Genomic DNA, 23,065 nt, shown 5'->3' with positions numbered 1-23,065 from the left:
CCTTGGAGTTTGTCCTTCCAAAGTGTACCACCTCACACTTCTCAGGGTTGAACTCCATCTGCCACTTCTCAGCCCACTTCTGCATCCTATCAATGTCTCTCTGCAATCTTCGACAATCCTCTAAACTATCTACAACACCACCAACCTTTGTGTCGTCTACAAATTTGCCAACCCACCTTTCTACCCCCACATCCAGGTCGTTAATAAAAATCACGAAAAGTAGAGGTCCCAGAACAGATCCTTGTGGGACACCACTAGTCACATTCCTCCAATCTGAATGTACTCCCTCCACCACGACCCTCTGCCTTCTGCAGGCAAGCCAATTCTGAATCCACCTGACCAAACCTCCCTGGATCCCATGCCATCTAACTTTCTGAATAAACCTACCGTGTGGAACCTTGTCAAATGCCTTACTAAAATCCATATAGATCACATCCACTGCACTACCCTCATCTATATGCCTGGTCATCTCCTCAAAGAACTCTATCCGGCTTGTTAGGCACGATCTGCCCTTCACAAAGCCATGTGTCCCTGATCAGACCATGATTCTCTAAATGCCTATATATCCTATCTCTAAGAATCTTTTCCAACAGCTTTCCCACCACAGACGCAAGGCTCACTGGTCTATAATTACCTGGACTATCCCTACTACCTTTTTTGAACAAGGGAACAACATTCGCCTCCCTCCAATCCTCCGGTACCATTCCCGTGGACAACGAGGACATAAAGATCCTAGCCAGAGGCTCAGCAATCTCTTCTCTCGCCTCGTGGAGCAGCCTGGGGAATATTCCGTCAGGCCCCGGGGACTTATCTGTCCTAATGTATTTTAACAACTTCAACACCTCCTCTCCCTTAATATCAACATGCTCCAGAACATCAACCTCACTCATATTGTCCTCACCATCAAGTTCCCTCTCATTGGTGAATACCGAAGAGAAGTAATCATTGAGGATCTCGCTCACTTCCACAGCCTCCAGGCACTTCTTCCCACCTTTATCTCTAATCGGTCCTACCTTCATTCCTGTCATCCTTTTTTCCTTCACATAATTGAAGAATGCCTTGGGGTTTTCCTTTACCCTACTTGCCGAGGCCTTCTCATGCCCCTTCTTGCTCTTCTCAGTCCCTTCTTAAGCTCCTTTCTTGCTTCCCTATATTCCTCAATAGACCCATCTGATCCTTGCTTCCTAAACCTCATGTATGCTGCCTTCTTCCACCTGACTAGATTTTCCACCTCACTTGCCACCCATTGTTCCTTCACCCTACCATTCTTTATCTTCCTCACCGGGACAAATTTATCCCTTACATCCCACAAGAGATCGCTAAACATCGACCACATGTCCATAGTACATTTCCCTGCAAAAACATCATCCCAATTCACACCCGCAAGTTCTAGCCTTATAGCCTCATAATTTGCCTTCCCCAATTAAAAATTTTCCTGTCCTCTTTCTGTCCTTTTCCATAATAATTATAAAGGCCAGGGAGCAGTTGTCACTGTCCCCCAGATGCTCACCCACTGAGAAATTTGTGACCTGACCCGGTTCATTAACTAGTACTAGATCTAGTATGCCATTCCCCCTGGTTGGCCTGTCCATGTACTGTGACAGGAATCCATCCTGGACCCACTTAACAAATTCTGCCCCATCTAAACCCTTGGAACTAATCAGGTGCCAATCAATATTAGGGAAGTTAAAGTCACCCATGATAACAACCCTGTTATTTTTGCACCTTTCCAAAATCTGCTTCCTAATCTGCTCCTCTGTATCTCTGCTGCTACCAGGGGGCCTATAGAATACCCCCAGTAGAGTAACTGCTCCCTTCCTGTTCCTGACTTCCACCCATATTGACTCAAAAGAGGATCCTTCTACATTACCCACCCTTTCTGTAGCTGTAATAGTATCCCTGACCAGTAATGCCACCCCTCCTCCCCTTTTTCCACCCTCTCTATCCCTTTTAAAGCACTGAAATCCAGGGAATATTGAGAATCCATTGCTGCCCTGGTGCCAGCCAAGTCTCTGTAATGGCCACTACATCATAATTCCATGTATGTATCCAAGCTCTCAGTTCATCACCTTTGTTCCTGATGCTTCTTGCATTGAGGTACTCACATTTCAGCCCTTCTACCTTACTGTCTTTACACCATTTATTCTGCTTCTCTTTCCTCAGAGCCTCTCTGTATGTCAGATCTGGCTTTACTCCATGCACTTCTTTCAATGCCCTATCGCTCTGGGTCCCATCCCCCTCACAAATTAGTTTAAACCCTCCCGAACCATGCTAGCAAACCTATCTGCAAGGATATTGTTCCCCCTCGAGTTCAGGTGCAGCCCATCCAATCTGTACAATCCCAGAAGAGATCCCAATGATCTAAAAATCTAAAACCCTGCTCCCTGCACCAACTCCTCCGCCACGCATTCAACTGCCATCTCCTCCAATTCTTACCATCTCTGTCACGTAGCACTGGCAGCAATCCTGAGAACGTCACCCTTGAGGTCCTGTTCTTCAGCCTTCTGCCTAATTCCTGAAACTCACACTTCAGGACCTCATCCCTCTTCCTGCCTATGTTGTTGGTCCCAACATGTATCACGACTTCTGGTTGCTTCCCCTCTCGTACCAGGATGTCGTGCACCCGGTCAGAGATATCCCGGACCCTGGCACCCGGGAGGCAACAAACCAAGCGGGTGTCCTTCTCACGTCCACAAAATCTCCTGTCTGCTCCCAGACTATAGAGTCTCCAATGACGACAGCACTCTTCTCCGTCCCACGCTTTTGCACCACAGGGTCAGACTCAGTGCCGGATTTTTGACTCGGTGCGTGAATGCCGCCGGGGTCGGGACTTAACTTAGAGCCTCCGGGTAGTGGCGAGCTCTCGACTCGCCCCAGGAACAGTAGACAGCGGTTCTTGATTCCCTCCGGCGGGTTACTGACGGGAATCTTTGCAGGCTCGCTTTGGCGAGGTAACTTGACAGGAGTGCTCCGGTGAGAAAAGGCGAATTACCGGCACTCGCTTCGGGCGGAGACTAGGCTTGCTCCGGCCAGATGACACTGGCACGCAGTACCTTTAGTGACTTCACAGATGCTCCCACGCCGAACAGCTGAAAGCCGGAGACTATAAGCTACCGGTTCAGCCGAGAGTAAATTGCCTCAAATCACCAAGGCCGAGGGACACTGGAAAACAGGGAGTCAACGGTCCGGATCGTAACATAAACAAAGTAAATTTAAAGAGACCCCGATGCGAACCGTGACATGGGTTGGGGTGAAGGGATCAAAATGAGCTAAGAGGCAATTAGGTAAAGTGAATTCTGAATGCACTCAGCAAGTCAGGCATCATCTATGGAGCGGAATAGCCAGTCAACGGTTCGTATGGAGACAGAGGGAGGGAAGGTGCAGTTAGTTGAGGATGTCAGTGGGAAGATGACAGAAGTAGACAACAGAGGCTAAGAGTTAAGGGAGGGCGATGAAGTCAGCGGGTCAGCGTGTATATGTTAAATCAATCTATGAGTGTGTGGGTGAAATCTCTCCACATACATCACAAGTGAGGTTCGGTGTCTGTGTGTATCCACTGTTGGCTCCAGCACAGCCGATACTCCATCTGGCTTGGACCCAGTGGCCAAGGACTAGCTATTTACTCCGTCAATCCCGTGTGACATCTGCTCTGCAGTGACCATCTACGTCAATATAATTCACACACAGATATTTTCTACTCCGCCATGTTGGAAGCTACTGACATTCGGATGTCACGTCTCCGCATCCCCTAATTCACCCTCGACCCTCTCCGTAACCCCTTCGGCCAGCCCTTGTTCTTCTCACCACTGTTCTCCTCCTACCTCGATTTACCGTCCCATTCTCCGTCCTTCAGCAGCCCATCGCCCTTTACTCTCTCCAGTCCCAACTGATATCCTCACCACTGCTCTTATACTCTCCCCAAGGTCTCCAACTCCCCACAGCCCTCCCGGCTATTCCCCAAGCTGGCTTTCCTTTCCTTCTTGCACAACTCCATCCGCTCCCTCCCCCACCCATCTCTCTGCCACCCGTCTCCACCCCTTCGTCCCACCGCTCTTTCTTCCTTTGCACCTCACTCTGTTCCCCTTCCTTCCCTCTGCGACCCCGTCATTCCACTGTCCTCAACCCTGCATTTCTCGCCTTAGTCCCGGACTCTCCTTGGCTCCGGGTACTTTGAACCGAAGCTACAAACCCAGTCCCTGGCACATGTTTCAGCATTACCCCTACACCCTTTGCCGGGGCCGAGCCTCCCTCACCCGGCAGCTGGTGCCGCCCGTATGCCGCAGCCTGGCGCGCTGTTGCAGTCCGACCCGAACCTGGATCACCCCCCGCACCAGGCTTCTCTCGGTCTCCTGATACTCTCCACGAAACCTGGGTTACCGGTAAACCACACCACTCCCACACTATCAGTTACTCACCGAACACGCGCAAGTCGTAGATCTGTTTCGCTGTGGTCATTGAGGACTCGTGGTAGCAGTCGATTTGGGTCGCATATCGTTTACTTTCATTAACCTGCACTTTGGACAGCACCGGGGAACCATTCGCGCTCCAGTACAGTCTGTCCTTGTACAGCGGGTGCTGTGTCCCAGACAAGTTCATTCCCCGCGAGGCAAGAACTGCATCAACCGGGGATAGTAACTGAAATGTTACTACAAATTGATCTTCGCACTGATTCTCCACAGGGAAATGAACATCTTGTCCAACGATGGCATTAATGGTTGTATCGGGTTGGGCTGAGATTTCTGAGCCACAGAGTGTGAGAAAATGGAGCGCTGGAATGGGACAGTGTATTATATTAAAATGATAAATGTTAATATTTCTCAGCAAGCTAGCTTAATAATTCCCAAAATATATTTCCGGAAAGCATGGTACACACCATCACACTGAAGAAATCCAGTTAGCTAATTCTGTATAAACACACTAAATTGTTGTTTATCTGAATACCAGTTAGCTTACATTAGTGTATTACCTGAGAGCACTGCAAACATCTTCACAACGAAGCACCAAATCACTTTATAGTGTGAGGCCTCTCTTTTCCATACTTGTGTTGGTTGGCATGTAAAGGAAATTAATCTGTAGGACAAGATAAAACAGTTGAAAAATAAGCGTCCATTGGCGAGCATCTGAAATTCTTCATATTTTGCGAGGCAAGAGTTCAACATACAATATTATCGAGGTTAAAAACAGTTGGAGAAGAGCTTTAATTGATCACAATCACCAGGAAATGCACTGTCACTTTTAAAAACACAACAGCGTTTGGACTGACTTTCAGTGTGTGTTTTGTCCCGTGAAAGTGCAGCAACTTCGCCTCATTCAAAACATTTCCATGGGGATCTGGACACCAAGTTGTGACACCGCTAATAGAGAAACAGCAGCAGATGTTCATTTGAAGCCCATTCACCGTTAGCTCTCCTAACGGCGACTCTCCTTAGCTTCGCTGTCACTATCACTGTGACATCTGGTCAAATGTGATTATTACTGGGGTGTTTGACAGCTTCCTTTTGAATTGGCCAAGCAACCTATTACAGAACTGCACTTTACAGGTGCGTTTATTCTTTAGTCTTGGATAGGGAATGAATCAGAGACTAGCCGAGCGCACGTCGGATTGGTTAAGTTTCGGAAAGATTGCGCGGATCATTAAGGTGAGGTATTTGGAGAGGCCTGTGGTTGAGACCAGAGGGACCTTATAGCAGACACTGCCTTACAGAGGAAGACAAGTGGCCTCGAGCTTGGACAGACTTGTTCGCTCTGGGGCAGGTCCCGACTCTTATCCTCCTCTCCCCTATTAACACACGCACAGACCGACTGCGGTCAGGAAAGAGTCACTTCCAACTTTGAGAGCAACACGTTACTGTACAACCAGAAAAGCTTTCTACAAAATACAAGCAACAGAAAGTTCCAATTTAGGGTATATATTAAATAGTTTAAAAGTTTATTATTTTAATTTTAGGTAGTTATTAATAACTGCCGGGCAATCTGTATTCATTTTTTACATTCTAATTTTATCTCAGTACAAAAATATAAACGGCTTTGCGTACTGTAATTAAAGTAAATAGAACATTTTAATCACCATTTACTGTTCTTATACACATTTTCTGGGAGACTTATTTAACATTACATCCATAAAATTCCACCGTTTCCCGTTTCACACGAGGGGATGAACTGAAGAGCCCAAGCGAGGGATCGGTTGTAGGCTGATACCGATGTCCATTGCGGAAAATGACCCGCGTTCACCAAACTCTCCATCACTCGGCACGTATCATGGTGGTCGTGATTTTAAATCGGAAGATAAGTTTTTAAGGGGAGTGGGTGGGTTCGATAACAATCTTTTGTCTCCTTTAGTTTGCTCATACTCGAATATAAAGACCACAATTTGTGTGAAATATTTAGATATTCGAGCATCCCCCGCAGCGGGAAGGAACAATAATTGTCATTTTTGTTATTTCAAACGTATCTCGCATAAATTAAAATGAAGGATGTCACTGTGATATCTCTCATGAGATTACTCCAAGCAAAGAGTGAAAGGCGGACTAAAGAAAGTTGTCGGTGGTTGTAAACCTTTTGCCACAGGAAACTTTCACCAATTGAGGTAAATTGTCCCAGCAAAGAATACCAATAACAACAGGATTCAAATACAACACGCACGAAGGTTCTGAACATTGAGCGATGGTGAATCTGGATACATCCTTACTCATCTTGAACTCATGGACAACTCGCTCTTATCGTCTCATTATCAAGAATGCAATTGCCAAAACATTATATTGCTCAGCTGTGGTGTTTTCCTGCATAGAAATGAGCTTTATGTGTTGAAGGAGTAAAATTTAAGAGATACAGATAATTTTGCTAACCCACTTTGTAAAGTAAATAATTCTCTAAAATGGGAACCTTGATTGAGACGGAGAAGGAAACGTGTACAACCATAGAGCGTACTGTATATGTTTTACATGTTAACCAGCCGTAAAACTCAGCGCACTTTTTAACAAAAAAGAGCTCCCTGGGGACCTCGCCTTTCATTAACATGGTCCCCGAGAAGCTTCGCCTTTAGGTTTTAGATTGATAAATGTTGCAGTTCTGTTCGGCAACAATCCGCGAAACAATGTCGTTGCTGCACAAAGTAGAACCGCTAGTTCCCACCGACAGGAGCTTTGCAGCGAATTGAATTCTATCCGACGGGTCCAGCGGTGGTTACTTATCTAACTGTGCCTTTTACAGGACCGACTTCTCGAAGTACCCCGGGCTGCTAGGCAGAGTGGAGAAAAAGAGAAGGTGAAAGAACTGAAATCATAGTGTAATTATGTGCATTATATAACTGGACATCTGCGTAGGTCGCACTAAAGTATTTGTTCTCTGACACATTTGGAACAAGTCAGTTCCTTATTATTGGACCAGTTAGTTTCAGAGGCCTGCAACCGCAGTTAATGTACCTGGTAACCATTTAATATAAATAGTTAATGGTTTTAAGTACGAACTCCGGTTCACTGCGTTCAAGAGAGAGAAATTAAAGCGATACATTGAATAGTTTTCATTTAAGACTACATTTCCTTAAAGTTTGGTCAAGTATTATTATTCGCAAACTTTTTTTTATTCCAGGAAATATAAGGAATAAAATATCACCTTTGTCAGGAAAGCGAAGATAGATTTGTCTACCTTCTGAACGAAAACCCGACGCTTCTGCTTTGTTTTAATATTCTTCGTGCTATCTAATTATTTTCAGAAACGCATTCAGCTGATTGTAAATTCTGGACCAAAGTACGTTCTCCGACCTTCTCTCTTCAAAATTTCATCTTGCAAATAAAATGTCCAACCCCTGCTAAACAAGACTACATTTCGCCAGCGTCGGTAACAATAAAATAATCGGTGGACTCGGGGGTGTGACTTGTGTTGAATATTGAGTGGTTACACTTACACTGTCCTATGGTGATTCCGAGATGCGGATACTGGAAAACAGTACGTGACACTGACCTGAAAATCATACAGAAACTGCTCTTTACTAAACCAATGAGCGGCACTCAGACCCGCTCAGATAATCTTTTACTTCCAACTTTGCAAGTTGTTTCCTCTTTAGCTAGAAGTTCTCAGGCGTCAAGTTCTGAAGAATATAAGAATGAGATAATTTCCAGAGTGAGGTCAGGAGCGGGAAAAGTATGCTTTGAATCTTTGTCTTCATACAAGATGCATTGATTTTATATCTGGTAATGTTATTGGATCACATAAAAGACCAACCTTGAAAGGTCAGCAATCTATTTCATGCATTAGTTTTAATCATGATGTAAGTAATTGATTTAAGAACTTCCCTAACTCAAGGCTATAGCCATAGGATTGTGATGTTCGGTCCATCCTCGCAGCAAGGAATTCACCTTAGGGTCATATCTAGTACAAATTTGAGGAGATTCCTACATGCATTTTATTGAAGTAAGATTTTATTTCAGATTCGGACAGCAGAACTATTTTTTTTGACGTAGATTTGAGGGAGATCAAACTAATTGTTATTCACATCCCTTAGTCCAATCTACGTGACACCCCCATCCATTGGACTCAATTAGCATTTTAAAACAACTAATTAGCAATGTTCAATTTAATCATGCAATTAATTTAATTATCATATTATTGTTAAGTTTCAGGTGAAAAATATTGCAACCATGCAATGCAATTTCACCCACTTTGCAGCTAGAATTTTCTCCATCTGCATGGTTGTTGTTCATTTCTTTAATTCCCCTCTTGCTTATTCAAGCTAGTTTTAGTGTTGGGTCGGTTGTTTTGATGTTTACCTCATACTAAAACCAGTCTCTCCACATTGGAAAACAAAATACTTAGAGTCTAGTGTTTTTGTTAAGAGATATCATCTGTATTTACAGCCACTTCCTGTTGTATTAGGTTACAAAGAACGTATTGTATCGTCCTACACATTTTCCATTCCGCCTTTGAAAAGGTCCTTACATTGAATGGCACTCCAATTCTGGTTGTGGAGACTTTGTGTAGGAGGGCCTTTTGCTTTCCATTCTTTTAATAAAGATAATGTATTATCTTTATTTGTACAAAACTATAAACAATTTTTCAAATATAGGCCTGTATGAGTGTACTCTAATCTCCATTTGTTTGAATATTCATAGATAATTAGATACTTTATTGATCCCAAAGGAAATTACAGTGTCAAAGTCACTGCAAGTGCGCAGATAGACAAATATTAGAAGAAAAGTAAGAAAGAATAAAAAAAAGTTACCTCAAACAGTCTAACAAGAGGGAATCATCACTTCCCCAGCTTTTTGTGACTCATTATAGAGCCTAATGGCTGAGGGTAAGGACGACCTCATATAGTGATCTTTGGAGCAGCTGAGTTATATGCAACTCTGGTGCAAATGCATGCTTTTCCATGAAATGCATACTTCTGTAGTTATTATGTATCAGTTATTTCTGTTTAAAATAGAATCACAGAATGTCACTAGTCATGTAATTTTGCTAGGTCCTGTGTGAATTGTGGAGTTGGAGTGAAAGATGATTTCAATCAATATCATTTGGAAAGGAAGTCTCTGAATTTTCTCTTGACTTAAGCCTATATGCTGGAACTGATGCTTCTATATATAGAGAAATCGTCAAGGAGCAGCTCAGCTTGATCCCATAACCTCATCCGTATTTACAGAGGTGCTTTGGTTCATGTCAAGTGGCTGATTACTTGTTCATGTTTTGTATTGAATAAGGAGAGCATAGAGGGGGGTAAAAGTACCTTAACTTAAGTCTCAACAATGTAAAGCAGCTTCTGGGACTGCAGTAACACTAGTGACCAGAAGCTGCTGATGATTCATTTTCCCATGTCACTCTTACTGGAATTATCATGTCTGCAGCTGCTGTACCTAACTACGACTTTCAGGTTTTTACCTCGATGATCAAAGCAGTCACCCCTGTATAATTCTCTTTTGAATCAGGACATAAGATTTGGATGATGGAATTGATAGTTTTGTAGCCAAATTTGTGGATAATGAAGTGAAAATTCAAAAATCTTGAGGTGCAAAGGGAATTGGGAGTCCTTGTGCAGGATTCCCTAAAGGTTAATTTGCAGGTTGAGTCAGTGGTAAGGAAGGCAAGTGTAATATTAGCTTTCATTTTGAGAGGACTAGAATATAGAAGAAACTTCTGAAATGCCTTTTTCGCTGCTGCTGCTACTGTGTGATCCAGAATTTCCGGAGGAGAAGGCCCCGAGTCCTCGGCTTTGCTTGTCGCTTGGCAGCCAGGGCAGAGTTGAAGCGCTTGGCAGAGGATGGTGCTCGGGAGGCTGTATCGGAGGGGCTGGTTGGAGGCTCGAAGTTTTCGGACGGACTCAGAGTCGGCTGTTGTCAGGTGCTTCCAATACATCGGCAGTTGCCGGCGCCTGGAGGCTTATGGCAGGGAGAGTTTCTCCCTTTTGCCGCCTGCTATACTATTGGAAGTCAATCGGAACTTTGAGAGCTTTGTTTTACCGTGCCCATGGTCTGCTCTTTATCAGATTATGGTATTGCTTTGCACTGCTGTAACTATATGTTATAATTATGTGGTCTTGTCAGTGTTAGTCTTTGGTTTGTCCTGTTTTTTTGTGATATCACTCTGGAGGAACATTGTATCATTTCTTAATGCATGCATTTCTAAATATCAATAAATGAGGACTGACTGTCATAATCTAATCTAATCTAATCTAATATAAGCAATGATAAATTGTTGAGGCTTTGTAAAGCACTGGTGAGGCCTCACTTGGACTATTCGGAGCAGTTCTGGGCCACTTATCTAAGAAAGGATATGCTGACATTGGAGAGGATTTAAAGAAGGTTCACGAAGATGATTCTGGGATTGAATGGCTAGCCATATGAGGAGTGTTTGATCACTCTGGGCCTTTATTCACTGGAATTCAGAAGAATGAGAAGTGACTTCATTGAAACCTATCAAAAGTTGAAAGGCCTAGATAGACTGGATGTGGAGAGGTTGTTTCCTATGGTGGGGCTATCTAAGACCAGAGGACATAGCCTCAGAATTAGAGGATGTCCAGTAGAATGGACATGAGGAGGAAGTTCTTTAGCCAGTGTGGTGAGTCTGTGGAATTTGTTTGTACAGGTGGCCGTGGTGGCCAAATCATTGGGTATATTTAAGGCAGGGTTTGATTGTTTCTTTTTAGTCAGGGCATGAAGGAATATGAGGAGAAGGCAGGACATTGGTGCTGAGAGGTAAATGGATCAGACAGGAAGAAATGGTGGAGGATTCTTGATGGGCCAAATGGCCTAATTCTGCTCCTATATCTTATGGTCTTAAGACTAGGCCTGATATCCTGAAAGAACACAAATTCAGCAATGGCAAGTGTGACATCCAAGCACCATGCAGTTGATGGTCTATTTGATTTGCTTCTATGATATTTGAATATAAACTATTTGGATGAATTTGATTTATTTTGCATTTTGTGAACAGGGATTCTAGACAACTCAGTTTGTTGAGTGGTTGAACATCACTGGACCAGATTACTTAGAGTTACAATTGGTTCTAAAGTATATCTTTAGTACTATGTCTGCGATGTGATTACATTTAAAACATCTTCAATGTGCACCCAGCTCCTTTAAACATTGCATTTTGCAGCTGGTGCACACTGCAGACACCGTTTCATAAATAAATATGAGACTCACAACAACTCTGAGGGATTGCATTGTTAATTGTCTGTAAAGGAAACTGGAGCATTTCTCTCTGAAGCATGATGCACGAAGTATTGCCCTCAGGACTTTAGGGCTGGCCTTCTGACAGTCTGTTGTGCAGTATTCCCAGACTCAAGGCCATCTATAAAATGCAGTGCTATTACGTGGTTCGGTCAATCTGTAGCAGCACCTCTCAAAAGTGTACCCTCTCCAACAGAGAAGTTCAAAGGAAGCAGGAACACCACTACCTGCAGTTTCATTTCCAAGTCACATACTGTATAATTCAGTTATAGAAACATATTAATGTTCCTTTATCACTTACTGATATCTCTGTTTGAATGCACTCACCACGTGGACTTCAGTGAATCAAGAACAAGGCTCACTCACACTCAACTTGTCAAAGATAATGGCAATAAATGCCAGTCTTGCAGGTGACACCACTAACCCATAACAGAATTTCAAATAAGTAAGCACTTTCTGCTATTTGATGTCACGGCATATTTCTGCAGTCTCCGTTGCTACCATGTCACACCTGCACAAATATGCCAGGAATAATCTTGGACTGCGGTTTTTGCTTCACAAAGCCCAAAATTTAGTTCATCCCCTCAGCAGTGTGGCACCCAAGTAATTCTTGAATGATTTTCAGAAAAAGAACTTGCATTATTTTGGCACGGACTAGAAGGGCCGAGATGGCCTGTTTCTGTGCTGTAATTGTTATATGGTTATATGTTAATTAAGTTACATTTGTCAGAATGTGGCAAAGTGCCTCAGAGTCAACGGAGTTCTTTTGAATTTGAATCACAATGGTATTATAGGAAAAGAAGTAGTCAACTGGTCTATAGTGAGGTCCCACAAACAGAGATATAGCAATGTAGGAATAATCATTTTCTGGGTGCTGTTGTTTTGCATATTTACATAATTTATTCTGGAATTTCTTAACCATTTGCTGTGATCATAAAATCTTCCTAATTTGGAAAATCTTGGAAAATGGTTACCTTACATTGCTATATCTCTGTTAGATCAGTTTATCTCGTCTTTATTTTTTTCAGTTAGCTGAAGTTCTGAGGTACTTCACACAGTCCTCTCCACATTGTCTCACTCCCACATTGTTCCTCTATTGAACAGTTTGTGGTTACAGTGCAAACAGTTTCATTTCCTTTTTTAGCTATTCATTTAGCAATCATCAGCAGCTCAACTTTGAATATAATTAAATAGTTTTGGTGTGGGAAGTTTTCATCCAAGCATTAGAAATCGAGGTCTATCACAACATTGAACTAATCACGATCCTTGAGATGGATATGTCTCCAAAGATATTGAAGAAGAAGGTTCTTCTGATTCTAAGTCAAGCTGGTACTCACAGGTTACTATTGTGCAAAGGTTACTTTTGATTAACTTAAAATAGTGTCAGTATTGAATGGTATGAAAGAATGACTACCATGTCTGTAAATGCTTATGCCTGATTTATCATGATTTTTGAGTGGAGATGTCACAATAGTGTGCTTGTTCACCGGAAAACTGCAAAGGATTTAAAGTATAACTTCTCCTGGAAATTAGAGTTCATACTTGATTTGTGCATCAGATGAGTAGTCTTTATTACTCAAACAACAAATCAGAAGTCACCAAAAATTTGTGAGATCGGGACATCCTTGATTTAAGAATAGGGTAAGAATGGGATGATTTGGCAGATGAATGTGTGGCCAAGAAACTGGTGCAGTAGGCAGGGGTTCAGGTGCTGTGGGATGTTGGTGGTGAAGACAGTGTAAAAATGTTCAGTGGTTGCCAGAAAAGACCATAATGCCTGACCCAAGCAGAGAGCTCATTGTGTTGTATTGATATGCCTAATCCCAATCCTCTGCCATATCTGTGAAGCCTCTGGGCAAACAAATCAAGAGATATGTGATCTATAGTTATTATTTCACAGAAATGTGATCTGTTTCAAGGGCCAAAAGTTAATAAACTGACATCCTAAATAAAAACACTTGGCACCATGCGGCTTTTATGTTGCATACTCCTTGTTGAACTATGAGTAAATAACACAGGTAATATATTGTGGCATGTTGATCTCATTTCTGTTACGGAACAAATAGATGGTGACATTTTGATAGATTTAGTACATGCATGAAATATGATAGGCAAGTTAGATTATGGGAGGCCCAGTGACCCAAGCTGTAGTGCTGTTGCCTCTCAGCTCCAGTGGACTGTGCTTGATCCTGAACTCTGCATGGAGTTTTTCGTCATGTTTTTCTCGTGATCATGTGGGTTTTCTCCAGCTTCTGCAGATGAAATAAAAGGCAGCAAACCAGAGATTACTACCCTAGAGGTCTTACTTTCAGCTTTGCACCTTAAGTGGTACTCTGTGCTGGCTGCCCATTTCCTTTCCTTGTGACAGTCACCCAGTTACAAGCCTCCTGCAACCTAGCTGTGACAACCTTCCAGTAGCTCCTATCTAACACTTCCTCAGTCTCCTGCATGAGCCAAAGGTCATCCAGCTGCAGCAGCAGGGACTTAAAGTGTTTGCCTTGGAGCTGCATCTCGCTGCACTTGGCGTAGATCTGGTTATCTGGGAGGTTGTAGGTCTCCCAGAATTCCCACATCTTACACAAGGACTATTAGACTACTCCTGGAGTCAGTCTCACGGCTCCAACTATACCCTAACTAATGAGGAATGAAGAAGAAGAAACTTAACAGATACTTACCTTGCCCAAACCTGACAACCCAAATACCAACACTCTCGCCTCTCCCAGTCTGACATGGATCCAGTCCACTGCTTTTTTAATCTCTAATTGCGATAAGTTCTGTTTCCGTTATTTATCCACTCACAGAATGTATTAGGACATGGAAGTGTCACTTCCTATTGTGTATTTAATACCAGTAATATTTGAGTAATACTATAAATATATTGTTTGAGTTAGCATTCTTTATTTATTTATATAATTTGTTATGGATTATATGTAAAAATACGTGAACTGCATGCCCCATTACGCCACCACGTGATACGCGTTGCCTTCTCTAAAGTACAAATGAAGTACAGGACTATTTCTCGGCTCTCTTCTTTTCCTTTCAATTACTTTTTATAGTTGGAGGTACAAAACATAGCACTTACAAATTGCATGATTTCTAAAAAGAGCTGTCTACAAAATTACAAGCAAAAATAATATGAAAGTTGGAGTACACATTTTTTTGCTGAATTTGCCTTTTTTTGTATGTTCGAGGGTCAGTGGCTGCAATGGTTGTTGAATTAGGTTTGCATACTGTGTCCAGATACTAATTTAATCAAAATATATTTAAAATAACTGAGATGTAAATAAATACTATATTTAGGTTACCAATTACAGGAGCACAAACAGATCTTCCGGGTGTTCTGTCCTTTTAATTCAACGTGAGTTCATGACCGTAGCCGAATGGATATACACGTTGAATATAATTACCGATGTTTTCTTCATGCCCAAGTTTCATCATTCAGTAATAGTTATCCAGTCCTGTTCACCCAACAGTTATTTTTACCAATTTTAATCGGGATATATTCCGACCAGAAAAAGATATTTTTGAGGTGACGATGGATAGATAACCATCTCTTGTATCATTTCTTTCTAATCATCTCGCGGTTTACAATTTGAGTCAAATAATTAAATATTTTAGCAATAACGTACAACGGATGGAAACAGTGGTTATCAGTTCATTATTTCTCAAGGTTTAAACGTCTCTCGCATCAGATTAAATAACAAATATCAATGTAACATACACTGTAAAATGACATGGGACAGATTACGGCCATGGACGCTGGGGAACAAAACAAGGGCGGTAATAGCAAGACTTTCGCCAAGTGAAATAATGGACAATGCTAATGACAACATGGTTCTATGAAGCCTTTGCACATGCATGTAACAGAGCTAAGAACATCTGATCAATTCGTTGCGCATCGAATTTTATTTTCTTTGTTGGAGGAGTAAATTTAAAGGAAAGTTAGTAATTAGTTTACCAACCTATTTAAGTTCTCTCCAAAAGAAACCCGGGTTCAGACAAGGAGGAAAGGAAGTTCACAATTGTTCTTTTTGGATACATCCTACTGATGCCCGTTCTAAACTGCAGCTCACATTAGACAGTTGGTGTCCGACTTGTAACTTCCATGCTAAATATTATGAACCAGTTTTAAAAGTCTCTCTCTCTCTCTGTCTGTGAACACGATGTCTACCTTCTGTAAACTGGATTTATATCTGCTCCGTAAACGCAGTTCAGAGCCGGACTCGGGGTGTGAAGTTTGTTGAATTCTGACCGGTCACACTTCCGCTGACCCATGGTGTGCTTGAAGACAGTAAATGACGGCGATCTGGACTTCATGCAAAATGTGCTCAAGATTAAAATACCGGGCGGCAGCCGGCAACGTTGATATACACTTTTCATTCCAACTATGTAGGATTTTGTTTTTACTTCCTTTTTTTGTTGTTGGAAATAGTTAATTATCAGAACGTATAAACGTGTGAAATACACCCCCGCGGAATATAAAAATGAAATAATGTCCGAGTTCATTCAGACTGAGGCCAGGAGAATGAAAGGTATGCTTTTAATCTTTATCTCAAGATGTTTTGACTTCATTTATCTGGATGGTACTATTGGACCTTATAAATGCGTAAAAGTAGTGCGGTTTGTCTATTGTCTTACAACATTCTACAAATTGTTTACCGGGAATCTCTAGATCCGGGTCCCAGTCATAGCATTGCAAGGTTTGGCCAATCTTTAGAGTAAGGAATCAATCTTGGTTGCTCTGAAGAAATTCAGCAGATTCCTACACATTGACGAGGTGTCCTGTGATACCCCAGTTTGGGAGAGTATTTCCCGGGATAGCTGAACTGCTTTTGTTTCAGAGCAATCTCTGAGGAGAACAGACTAATTATTACTTCGCTGAAATAATTTTAGCATGTTGTGAATATTAACTAATTAGTAATGTTTACCTATAGAATGTAATTAAATTAATGCATTACCATATGGCGTTTCCCTTAAATCAGCCAAGACATGGAGCAAGAGACATACTTGCCTATTGTTAGTTAAAAGTTGATTGGCCAATAAGCTCATTTCCAGCAGCTAATAAAATATAGTTAGGGACAAAGGGAGTGACTATTTAGGAGCTAGTTAGTTTGATTGCAGTTGGAGCAAAGGACTGCACCTACTGTAGGGAGTTTTCTCTCAGGGAGGGAGGGAGGGAGAGTTGGTTGGTTGGTTGGTTACAGTGGCAAGAAGCAATGGAGAAGATGGAGGTTGTGAAGATGAGGTGGTATTGGGTGACAGGAGTTGTTTGGAAGAAGGCAAATGGCAGGTTTCTGGGAAATGGAAAATCAAGCAACCTTTTGAAGTTTGTAGTAGCTTATTTTCCAGTGTTGAAGGCAGCAGGCAGGATATAAATGAAAGAAGGCAAGAAGAGTTTAAGGATTTGTTGAGTTTTGAATGTGGACCTGTTTCTGATATCAAGCCAATTAAACTAAGGATTTGAAAAAAATCATCAGGAGATATTGTGGATGCAAAACCTTTAAGAGATGGAATACTCTTAGTATTTTGTAAAGATAGTATTTGAGATTAAATCTCAAATTAATCAGATTTATAATCAAGATGACCGATTGATACTTGATCATGTGGGGATTAATCAAATCTTCTGTGATTTTTATTCTTCCTTATATCAATTAGAGTCTCCTTAAGATTCTAAATATATGAATGATTTTTTAGATAATCTAGATTTCCCTGAGATTTCGCAGGATATGTCTTCTATGTTAGATACTCCCATTACCACGGATGAGATTAAGAATGTTATTTTCTCTATGAACTTGGGGAAAGCTCCTGGCCCTGATGGGTTTACCGTAGAATTTTATAAATGTTTCGCTCCTTCATTAATCCCTTGGTTCTGTAGGGTTTTTGAGGCTTCATTAAAACTTAGTAAACTTCCTGACTCTTTCAATAGAGCGTCAATCTCTCTAATATTAAAGAAGGATAAAGATCCTGCTCAATGTGCATCTTATAGACCAATATCTTTATTAAATGTTGATTCTAAAGTTTTTTCTAAGTTATTAGCAAATAGGTTAGAAAAAGTACTTCCTTCTATTATTTCGGAAGACCAAACGGGTTTTATTAAAGGTCGTTATTCTTTTTATAATATTCGCACATTGTTAAATATTGTTTATACTCCCTCACAAAATGTTCCTGAGTGTGTTATCTCTTTAGATGCTGAGAAAGCTTTTGATAGAGTAGAATGGCCTTATTTATTTAAGGTGCTTGAAATGTTTAATTTTAGTTCGAAATTTATATCCTGGATTAAATTGTTATACCATTCTCCTGTGGCCTCGGTCCGTACTAACTCTTTAAGTTCACCTTTTTTCCCTCTTTTTCGAGGTACTCGACAAGGCTGTCCTCTTAGTCCTTTATTATTTGAAATTGCATTAGAACCTCTTGCAATTGCCATTCGAGAATCTCCAAATATTACTGGGATAACTCGGGGCTTAAAGTCCCATAAAATATCACTCTATGCTGATGACTTACTTTTATATATTTCTAACCCTCAAAAATCCATCCCGGCTGTTTTAGAGTTATTAGCACAATTTAGTTTCTTTTCTGGTTATAAATTAAATCTTAGTAAGAGTGAACTCTTTCCGATTAATAAACAACTTCCCTTATATCATAACTTTCCATTTAAATTGATTAATAATTATTTTTCATATCTTGGCATTAAAATTACTTGTAAATGCAAAGATTTATTTAAGATTAACTTTTTACCATTAATAGACTATATTATTCAACTTTCATCTAAATGGTTTCCTTTATTGGTCGTATTAATGCAGTTAAGATGTTTTTTTTGCCAAAATTTTTATATATATTTCAAGCATTACCAATCTTTGTTCCAAAATCTTTTTTTGACAAAGTTGACTCTAAAATCTCTTCATTTATTTGGCAAAATAAAAACCCGAGACTAGGTAAAATACATTTACAGAAAGCTAAGAGAGATGGAGGCTTAGCATTACCTAACTTTAGATTTTATTATTGGGCAATTAATATTCGACATATGAAATTCTGGTTACTTGACCAGGATATACTATCCATTCCTAAATGGGTAGCATTGGAATTACAATCTGTTCAGGGTTATACACTTGGCTCTATTTTAGGTTCCTCTCTTCCTTTTGATTTGAAACGCCTTAAACAGGTGTCTAACCCGATAGTTAAATATACCTTACGTATTTGGTTTCAATTCAGAAAGTTTTTTGATCTTAATCAATTTGGGTTAGCTATTCCTATTTTAGGTAACATTTTTTCCTCCCTCTTTTACGGATCGTGCTTTTCAAATTTGGAAGACTAAGGGTATTTCATGGTTTTTGGATTTATTTTTAGATGGTTCCCTTATGTCTTTTGAACAATTATCTAATAAATATAACTTATCAAGAATACATTTTTTTAGATACCTACAAGTTAGAAATTTCTTAAGTACTATACTTTCTTCCTTTCCAATGCTTCCTCCTACATATATTTTAGATACTATAATTAACCTTAATCCATGTCAGAAAGGTGCATTGGCTATGATTTATAATATTATTATGAAACTTAGGAAAGCTCCATTTGATAAGATTAGGGTAGATTGGGAACAGGAATTGGGGTTTATCATTTCTGTGGATGACTGGGGGCAGATTTTACAATTAGTCAATACTTCCTCTATTTGTGCGAAACATTCCCTAATTCAATTTAAAGTTGTTCATAGAGCACATATGTCCAAAGATAAATTAGCGCGCTTTTATTCTCATATTAATCCTTTTTGTGATAGATGTCCGGGGCAGATAGCCTCTTTAACTCATATGTTTTGGTCTTGCCCTACTCTGGAAACTTTTTGGAGAGACATTTTTTATATTATTTCCAAGGTATTGAATATAGATATCTCTCCTCATCCTATTACTGCTATCTTTGGACTACCTAAAATTTCCAGTAATCTTTCCCCTTCAGCCCATAGAATGATTGCATTTCTTACTTTAATGGCGAAAAGATGTATCTTACAACATTGGAAAGAGCTTAATGCTCCATCTACCTTTTTTTGGTTTTCTCAGACGATATTATGTTTGAATTTGGAGAAAATTAGAAGCAATCTTTATGACTCCTCATTTAAATTTGAACAGACCTGGAGATCTTTTATTCAATATTTTCATTTAATGTAATATATACCCTTCTTGTTTTTTTTTTACTGTTTTTAATGGCGGTCGGGATTGAGGACGTGATTTTAAGTTTTTTTAACTCTGTTTGGTTTCAAGTTAGCCCATTGCTTTGCTTTGCTTTTAGTTAGTTGCACGGTGGGTTTTTTTTTTCCTTTTCTCTATTGATATATATATATATATATATATATATATATATATATATATATAAAAATTAGTATACTATTATGTTACCTTGGTACGTTATGTTTAAATTACATTGTAGTATTTTTTTTTGTAATAATACCTTCTGTAATTTTATTATATTCTAACAGTGTATTAGTGCCTATATGGTTTACCTTTATGTATACTTATTCAATAAAAAGATTTAAAAAGAAAAGAAAGAAAGAAAGATAGTAAGCAATGTGAGAAAGCATTGGAGTTAAAAACTGGGAGGAAGGGAAGTAATAGGAAGAAAACACCAAGGAGTAATCTCTAGAATGCCTCTAGATGTATCCATGAACCAAGTTAAAGAAGAACCTTGTCTTGGGAAAGTTTTGGATGTTAAATGTTTAAAAGGGTTTCATGGTGGAATTAGAACAGACAGCTTATTGGTGTTGATGAAATTTGATGGTAAAAAGGAATCAATTTAGGTTATTGCATTTGAGTCTATGTGCTGTGCTACCTGAGGTGTTTTCAATGCCAGACAATTGGTCATATGTGTAAGGCTAAAAAGCTGTGTGGTAGGTGTGATGAGAACATGATTAAAGCAATTGTGGAGAAGGTTTTAGGCTAAGTTGTAGGTCAAATATGATGGCAGAATATAGCATTAATGGTAAAGCCCAATTTATACTTCTGCATCAAATGTACACTGTAGGTACCACATACCCTACGCCGTAGGGTGACGTGCACCTCCCCAAAAATGTAACTCGTGCGTCGCGGTGACACAGACCGCAACAACTGTGATTGGTCCACTTGGTAGCATCGCATTTCCTCCTACGCATTTCTGGTTGCTTTTCTCTGCCATATCTGTACACTGATGCGAAATAAATGGTTAGAGGTGATGAACCAAATCGTCAAATCTGCCTGCCGACATCTGAAAATATTTGAAATGCATTTCCTCGTCCATGTCTCTCATGAAGAAACTCAACACAGTGGCATAGAAACCCCACCGCCAACTAGCAATTTGGCGGTGAATTGCAGAGCGATGCAGACACAACTATGCATGCTCACTATGGCGTAGGGCTAAGCAAAAGTATAAATCAGGCCTACGTCGTAAGCTACGGTGTAGCCCGTACATTCAAGTATAACTCAGCCTCAAGTATAAATAAGACTCTTGGCAGTGTGGAGGATCAGAGGGATCTTGGGGTCCGATTCCATAGAACACTCAAAGCTGCTACGCAGGTTGACTCTGTGGTTAAGAAGGCAGACGGTGCATTGGCCTTCATCAATCGTGGGATTGAGTTTAAGAGCCGAGAGGTAATGTTGCAGCTATATAGGACCCTGGTCAGACCCCACTTGGAGTACTGTGCTTGGTTCTGGTCGCCTCACTACAGGAAGGATGTGGAAGTTATAGAAAGGGTGCAGAGGAGATTTACAAGGATGTTGCCTGGATTGGGGAACATGTCTTATGAGAATAGGTTGAGTGAACTTGACCTTTTTTTCCTTGGAGCAAGGGAAGATGACAGATGACCTGATAGAGGTGTATAAGATGATGAGAGGCATTGATCATATGGATCCTCAGAGGCTTTTCCCCAGGGCTGAAATGTCTAGCACAAGACGGCATAGTTTTAAGGTGCTTGGAAGTAGGTACAGAGGAGATGTCGGGGCAAGTTTTTCACGTAGATACTGGTGAGTGTGCGGATTGTGCTGCCGGCGGTGGTGGAGGCAGAAACAATAGGGTCTTCTAAGAGACTCTTGGATGGCTACATGGATCTTAGAAAAATAGAGGACTATGGGTAAAGCTTAGGTAGTTCTAAGGTAGGGACATGTTCGGCACAGCTTTGTGGGCCAAAGGGCCTGTATTGTGCTGTATGTTTTCCATGTTTCTATGTTTCTAACTGTGGAGGAGAACATGGCACTCTTTATGTAGGATGTCTAGTATATAAGATAACTGTGGAAGTGCAGTGTGCTTGGGTGGAAATGGGCTCTGTAGAAAATACAGAAGGCAGTGTCAATGTGACCTATTAATATCCAGAATACAGGTAATTTAAAGACAGTGTGTAAATTGCACAATTGTATAACAATGGTATTCTGATTGTTGATGAATTAAAGTTTGCCGCTTTCATGGCAAACGTGATAAATTGTACAGGACAAATAATAAGTAGGACGGAAAAAAAATTAAATTTGTTTTAAAACATTCAGGAAAACATCTAGAGATAAGTCTTAACTTTAGAAGTTATTAATGATTCCTAAAGACAGTAAGGTAGAAGGGCTGAAATGTGAGTACCTCAGTGCAAGAAGCATCAGGAACAAAGGTGATGAACTGAGAGCTTGGATACATACATGGAATTATGATGTAGTGGCCATTACAGAGACTTGGCTGGCACCAGGGCAGCAATGGATTCTCAATATTCCTGGATTTCAGTGCATTAAAAGGGATAGAGAGGGTGGAAAAAGGGGAGGAGGGGTGGCATTACTGGTCAGGGATACTATTACAGCTACAGAAAGGGTGGATAATGTAGCAGAATCCTCTTTTGAGTCAGTATGGGTTGAAGTCAGGAACAGGAAGGGAGCAGTTACTCTACTGGGGGTATTCTATAGGCCCCCTGGTAGCAGCAGAGATGCAGAGGAGCAGATTGGGAGGCAGATTTTGGAAAGGTGCAAAAATAACAGGGTTGTTATCATGGGTGACTTTAACTTCCCTAATATTGATTGGCACCTGATTATTTCCAAGGGTTTAGACGGGGCAGAGTTTGTTAAGTGTGTCCAGGACGGATTCCTGTCACAGTATGTGGACAGGCCGACCGGGGGAATGCCATACTAGATCTAGTACCAGGTAATGAACCGGGTCAGGTCACAGATCTCTCAGTGGGTGAGCATCTGGGGGTCAGTGACCACCACTCTCTGGCCTTTAGCATTATCATGGAAAAGGATAGAATCAGAGAGGACAGGAAAATTTTTAATTCGGGAAGGGCAAATTATGAGGCTATAAGGCTAGAACTTGCGGGTGTGAACTGGGATGATGTTTTTGCAGGGAAATGTACTATGGACATGTGGTCGATGTTTAGAGATCTCTTGCAGGATGTTAGGGATAAATTTGTCCCAGTGAGGAAG

General features: G+C 40.7%; 1 protein-coding gene and 1 long non-coding RNA gene across 8 annotated transcripts in view; one reads left to right on the top strand and one right to left on the bottom strand.

Moving 5' to 3' along the window:
* LOC134345398 (uncharacterized) overlaps positions 1-15,754 on the bottom strand; it is a 44,221-nt gene extending 28,467 nt beyond the window's left edge. Inside the window, exons 1-4 of one of the 7 annotated variants that reach the window (XM_063046000.1) lie at positions 7,612-7,911; positions 6,971-7,237; positions 4,967-5,070; positions 4,416-4,769 (exon numbers count right to left, since the gene is read on the bottom strand). In XM_063046000.1, the coding sequence (XP_062902070.1) occupies positions 4,416-4,769; positions 4,967-5,070; positions 6,971-7,017 (505 nt within the window). In that variant the 5' untranslated portion in view covers positions 7,018-7,237; positions 7,612-7,911. Of the gene's footprint in view, positions 1-4,415; positions 4,770-4,966; positions 5,071-5,161; positions 6,037-6,067; positions 7,238-7,611; positions 7,912-15,622 lie in introns of those variants that run through there. The other 6 variants (XM_063045999.1, XM_063046001.1, XM_063046005.1 and 3 more) reach the window with 6 other exon arrangements.
* Positions 8,064-23,065, top strand: part of LOC134345401 (uncharacterized) — a 36,548-nt gene continuing 21,546 nt past the window's right edge. The window contains exon 1 of the long non-coding RNA XR_010017681.1: positions 8,064-8,228. This is a non-coding gene — a long non-coding RNA (uncharacterized LOC134345401). The remainder of the gene's footprint in view (positions 8,229-23,065) is intronic.

This window comes from Mobula hypostoma, chromosome 4 (assembly GCF_963921235.1).
Source record: "Mobula hypostoma chromosome 4, sMobHyp1.1, whole genome shotgun sequence".
NCBI classification, from domain to species: domain Eukaryota; kingdom Metazoa; phylum Chordata; class Chondrichthyes; order Myliobatiformes; family Myliobatidae; genus Mobula; species Mobula hypostoma.
Note: the sequence above shows the minus strand (reverse complement) of the source record. Positions and strands in the feature narration are given on the sequence as shown.